General features: G+C 40.9%; 1 protein-coding gene and 1 long non-coding RNA gene across 2 annotated transcripts; one reads left to right on the top strand and one right to left on the bottom strand.

The window, feature by feature from the left end:
* The first annotated feature begins 538 nt into the window (after positions 1–538).
* On the top strand, positions 539–5,806 carry smfn (small fragment nuclease). The gene is made up of 6 exons (XM_034890616.1): positions 539–695; positions 779–856; positions 4,582–4,693; positions 4,912–5,020; positions 5,273–5,326; positions 5,441–5,806. The coding sequence occupies exons 1-6, from the start codon at positions 612–614 to the stop codon at positions 5,562–5,564; spliced, it is 561 nt and encodes a 186-aa protein (XP_034746507.1). The 5' UTR covers positions 539–611; the 3' UTR covers positions 5,565–5,806.
* Positions 2,330–2,767, bottom strand: LOC117955869. Its single transcript, XR_004659149.1, has 2 exons — positions 2,736–2,767; positions 2,330–2,486 (listed from the first exon to the last, which is right to left on the bottom strand). It is a non-coding gene; the product is annotated as an uncharacterized LOC117955869 (long non-coding RNA).
* Positions 5,807–6,078: the final 272 nt, after the last annotated feature.

Here is a 6,078-nt window from a genome sequence, read left to right as displayed (position 1 = left end):
ATTGGCTGCTTAGAAATTAAGTGTTAACGAGCAGTTGGACAGGTGTACCTAATAAAGTGGCCGGTGAGTGTATATAATGTATGTGTGTGTATGTGTTCCTCCTTGTCTGTGTCTGCATTGCCTACAGTTGATTCTGACATTTTTGTTTTGCTACAACTGTAAAGCTAACCCGTCCCGTTGCTGAGATTGAGAAGGGTGACGAGACTGTACAACAATGTTTTGATTGGTGAATCACAGTGGTAGAGATCTAATGACTAGTTGGTCCCCAGTGGACTTCTGTAGCGAGCTTTGTCTTTAAGCTTTTTGAGTGTTCAAATACAAAACATTTTGGATTTGTAAAGTTTGCTATTTTGAAATACATTCCATTAATCAATATATTGTCAGTGATGTTGAGTATACTGTAGTGTAACAGGGTCTGTGTTTACATGTACCTACGAACGTACACACTGTGTCAATTTAACGCAGACGCCTAAATCGTACTTCACTACATAGCAAAGCTAAGATCCCATCAGCGATACCTTTGCACTAGCTTCACCAATGAAATGTACAGTGATGCAGACACCTGTTAGGGATCTATCTTATGGAACTAAGTCAAAATGTTTGCTTTTTAGATGACAGGTCTGGACATTGAGAAGGACCAGATCATTGAAATGGCGTGCATTATAACCGACTCTGACCTGAACATTTTGGCTGAGGTAACATGAACATCAACGACATTGGACTGCCACTTGTGTTTCATCTGTCTTGTTTATTCAACTCCGATGTTCTTTGTCGGCAGGGGCCCAACTTGATAATTAAGCAGCCAACCGAGCTGCTAGATGGGATGTCTGACTGGTGTAAAGAGCATCATGGGAAGGTAAGCTGTCTTTGTGGCCAGGGGCTTGGAAGAAAAATGCACAGCTTACATATAGGGCAGAAAATGCTGTTTGCACAGCCCTCTGAGTTGCAAGTGAACTCTTTTGCACTTTTCAACCAACACACAATGTTTTTTTTTTTGCAGTGTTCTAAGTAAGTATTGTAACCGTGACAACTAACAGGAAACATTGGCGTTGACAGCAGAGAGCAGCACAACACTCTTTCTATCACACTACAAATGACTTGTTTATCTGTCCGTCCACCCATCTATTTTCTGTGCCAGCGTACTGTTGAGGCAACTACCTCAACGTGTAGAAAGCAAGAGATGCTGAGAGGTTTCCAGTGGATTGCAAGGCCAATACACAGCGGCCCAACTAGGGAAGCTAAAGCAAATCAATGTGAAAAACGTCAGTTGTTTGATTGGTATTTTTTTTAAACTTCTAGTTTTGTTTTGATGTTTTGTTCATTTTATTGTGGTCAACACAAGTCACACATTAACTGGAATATGAGTAGTTGCTGGCATACCTTATGACTCCGCATACTAAATTAATCCTTAGCAAGAGTTTTTGGCCAGTTGATGGAGCCAAAAACTATTTTAGGATATTGTTTTTGGGCCTTAACTCTGACCCGCGCTGCCCTACAAAAGCAAAACGCCGTAACTTGATTGTTTTAACGAGAAAATTAGGGCTTTGACAACTGTAACTTCCAAAACCATACATGTAACCACAGCAGAACGCGTAACAACTTTTATTGCTCTTTGCCTTTTGTTCCGGCACGCTGAAGTTGAGTTGAATGTTCAGCCTTTGTTTAGTGGGATCTTACTGGGCCGCCGCAATGTTATTGTACTCGGACTTTGTCATACTGTCTAAGGTTGCCGCTTTTTAATTGTCACCAATTGACGGAACATACACACGACACATCTTTGAAATAAAGTGCCGATGGTTCAGACTTGTCGACAGGGGCGCCGCTAGCAATTTTGGGACCCCCGACAAAAAATCTAATTCGGCTCCTTCTGCGCAGTTGTTGTCACCACATCTTCTAGGACTTAACTGTCCCATCAAAAGCTTTACATAACTCCGTGCACTAAGAGAAGGTCTTTTTTGTAAATGATAGAAATGTACACATGGGGTGCAATACAGACAATTTGCTGTAAGTTACCCAGTCTCTCTTTACCTTTTCCGTCCCATTGGCTGCCTTACTGTACAAAAAGTATTCTGGAAATGGTTTTCCTTCAGAATCCTGTAGAAGTACATCATCATCATCATCATCTTCTTCTTCATCATTGCTGGTGGCCAGTGCCCTCACAAAAAGCAAAGAGATCATTGATTTTATTATATTTGAAATATATATACTGAATGATGATGGTTTAATAATTTCATATTAGTTTTTACCTATTTTTTAGCGACCTTGGAATTATCCTAACTTCCCCCCCTATAATAAAGAGTAAAGATAAAGTATTTGTCACACACAAGTAATGAAATGTCTTGTCTACTGAGGCTTTTATTTAGTAGTTTTTCCATGCTTAACCCTTAAACGTGCTTGTAAAAGTCACCTTCTCACAGAAACCTTCCATGTCAGAGTCTCGGTCATGTTTAAAGGTGGAGAATTGACTTCTTATAGCATGAAACATGCTATAAAAAAAGCTATTTTTGTTTCCACTCTTATTCTAACCCCAACCGGCCCGTCAGACACCGCCTACCAAGAGCCTGGGTCTGACCGAGGTTTCTGCCAAATAGGAAGTTTTTCCTCGCCACTGTTGCACTGTTGCTTGCTCTGTAGGAAACTACTAGAACCGTTGGGACCTGCTCTATCTGTAAAGTGTCTCGAGGTAACTCTTGTTATGATTTGATACTATAAATAAAATTGAATTGAATTGAAACATGAGTTCAGATGTAATGTGATAAAGTAGATTTTTAAAGTGGATATTTTTTCTGCACTCTTGCCTAAACTAAGTTGTTGTCCATTATCCCATCTTCTTTCAGTCACTCTGTTTTCCGATTTGTCTGGAGACAGTAACTTTTAAATTATAATCAACACATTTGTAAAAACAATATACAGTATATATTATTATTGATTATTAACTTCAGAATCAGGTCAAATTTTTTTCTTCCAGCCCCTAGTGAACCGTGTGATAGCTGTGTGCTGCCTGTGTGGCTGTGTGCTAGCTGTGTGGCTGTTCTACCTGTATGGCAACAGTGCTAGTTGTGCTCTACCTGTGTTCTAGCTGTGTGCTGGATGTTTTCCAGCTGTGTGCTGGCTGTGTTGGTATGCTACCTGTGTGGCTGTGTGCTACCTGTGTGGTGGGTGTGTTCTACTTGTGTGGCTATGTGCTAGCTGTGTTGCTGGGTTTTAGCTAGGGCTGCACAATGTGACCAAAAATCTAAATACCTGATTAATTGCAGCTTAATTTTACCTTGATAAAAATAATTAGATTTTTGAATTTGATTTGGATTCTTTTCTTATTCGACGACAGACACTGCAGTTTTTTTTTTTGTTGCTTTTACATGATAAAATTTACTAAAATATACTATACAATCTATTTCTTAACTCCTGATTAACATATTAGTCCTAATTTTGAATCAGCAAGTTGCGTTTTAAGCACAAGAGACAGACTCAGACATACACGCATCGGGACACTGTGTGTCAGTCCCTCAAGCGGTTTCAGGAAAGTCGCTGCGTGTGTTCGACAATGCATAAAACATCAACAGCGGAACAAGACTACAGCTTTCCGCGGACACGGAGTGCGAAAAGTTTGTCAGAGCCTCCCGGACGGGTGAACTGAGACTCTGTTTCCTGCTTGTCGGTCAATCGGTTAACTTTTCATTTCATTGTGCTTTCTTTTGGAAGGCTGGCTGCCAAAAATTGCCACTTACTATCTAAACGCTAGCTATCAGTAAACAGGTGTGTGTGTGTGTGTGTGTGTGTGTGTGTGTGTGTGTGTGTGTGTGTGTGTGTGTGTGTGTGTGTGTGTGTGTGTGTGTGTGTGTGTGTGTGTGTGTGTGTGTGTGTGTGTGTGTGTGTGTGTGTGTGTGTGTGTGTGTGTGTGTGTGTGTGTGTGTGTGTGTGTGTGTGTGTGTGTGTGTGTGTGTGTGTGTGTGTGTGAGAGAGATTGTGATTTAAAAATGGAATTCTTCATGCTCAATGAACCTACTAGTGGTGTTTCACGCTATTCCACTGAGCTACAATATTAATGTGATTTTAGAAATATTGCAATTGATTACCCTTTTTTCCAACTTGAAATGATAATTTCCCCAAAGGAAAATGTATCTTTCACGCTGAGGGTCACCTCTGGTGACCTCACCAGAAAAAATAAAACAACTGCACCATCTAGTGGACTGAAAAAGCAATTGATTTTATTATTCCAGTACCAAAAAATTAATTTATCAATTGCAATTGATCAAAATAATCTTGATTATCATTTAGGCCATAATCGTTCAGCCCTACAAATGATCGTGGACATAAACAATGGTGGATTTAAAGTGGGGCTTTGTAAATATTTTTTGAGGAAGGAAATTTATTCAACACATTTATCAGAGCTTGAGATGGACACAATGCCTTTTGCTAACTAGCACTGAAAGGTCCACCTTTAACATACTCATATGAGAGTGGTGTCCGTCTTCACATCTCGTTGCTGGCAAGAAAACCAAGAAGTACATTTCCTAAAATGCCAAAGTATTTAGAGTAGTGTGTGAGAGATGTTTAGTGATGTTTACATCCATGTCTCAGTCAGGACTGACGCAGGCTGTACGGGACAGTAAAATCAGCTTGGAACAAGCAGAGTATGAGTTCCTGTCCTTCGTCAGACAGCACACCCCGCCGGGACAGTGTCCCCTTGCCGGTGAGTTCCTGTTTAATAGTGATGGCCAAATGAAGCTTTGTGAACCAGTTAGTGTATTCTCAACCCTTTGTTGAACGGAGAGCACCATCTAGTGGGCTCTGAAAATAAAGACACTGGTTCCCGAAGCTTCATTCGGCCATCACAATATGTTTCATATCGGCTGTGACGCTCGGTGCTCTGGCTCCTACAGTCATGTGCGTTGATCCCTCTTCCTGCAGGGAACTCTGTGCACGCAGACAAGAGGTTCCTGGACAAGTACATGCCCCAGTTTATGTACCACCTGCACTACAGGATCATCGACGTCAGCACCATCAAGGAGCTCTGCAGGCCAGTCCGGCACATTTTCTCTCACTTGTCCTCTACTTTGTTTTCCTAGTCTCTTTAACTGGCCCGGTGGGCACTCTGCTCATTAGGGCTTTATTTACTCAGGCCCCACTAATGATCTTCTCTGCCTTTCATCAGTTTGCATGTTTTAATATGGCAGTGCTGGGTAGGTTTAGTGTCTCCACTTAGTACAAGTGAGATATAGAATGGTATTATTAGATAAAAGTGGCTTTTTTTTTCTCTTAACGCTTTCAGGCGGTGGTTTCCAGAGGAATACAAGATGGTGCCCAACAAGAAAGCAGCCCACAGGTAAACAGATTACCATAATCAAGTAGATGATAGATGGATGGGGAGAAAGAGAAATTGATTGATTTCCAGCAGGTTGAGAGGACTATGGATTGTAAAGTGTGTGTTGTCTTTCAGAGCGTTGGATGACATCCAGGAGAGCATCAAAGAGCTGCAGTACTACAGAGCCAATGTCTTCAAAGCCTCAACAGAGGAGAAGAAGCGCAAGATCGTAGAGAACGGAGGCAGCAACAATAGTTAGCACAAGAGTGGGACTATGAAGTGATACATGTGATTGTCTCATTGATTTTGGTTTGAGTTGAGATTTGGCTGCCCATTGGTCCTTTTGTTTCAGTATTGTTCAATGTAGAGGTTTCATCAAAGGGACACAACATTGAAAGGTAACCTTGCAGTTTGTATTTATTTCTTTAGTGTGGGATTTATTTTATTTTCCCTTGTTTTTCAAATGAAACCAATTAAACTGTGATCCCTGAGGAATCGGACCATCTCACCTGTGTCTCCTTTATTAATCATATGTGGTACATTCATGCAGGAAAAACACCACTGAATAACACAAAAATACAGTGTTTGTGTGCTAAATGTAACGTTTTGAGTGTCAGCCAGGCTCGTTCACGGCTTTCCTTAATAGGTCACAGATTTACAGACGCTGAAATGGAGAATACACATTGTTCATACTTTGTACAGAGTGAGCAGCAGCTTCTTGTGGAAATATAACTTGAGACACATTATTTGTAAAAGAACAAAGAAACACTGCC

Source organism: Etheostoma cragini, chromosome 13 (genome assembly GCF_013103735.1).
Source record: "Etheostoma cragini isolate CJK2018 chromosome 13, CSU_Ecrag_1.0, whole genome shotgun sequence".
Lineage (NCBI taxonomy): Eukaryota > Metazoa > Chordata > Actinopteri > Perciformes > Percidae > Etheostoma > Etheostoma cragini.
Note: the sequence above shows the minus strand (reverse complement) of the source record. Positions and strands in the feature narration are given on the sequence as shown.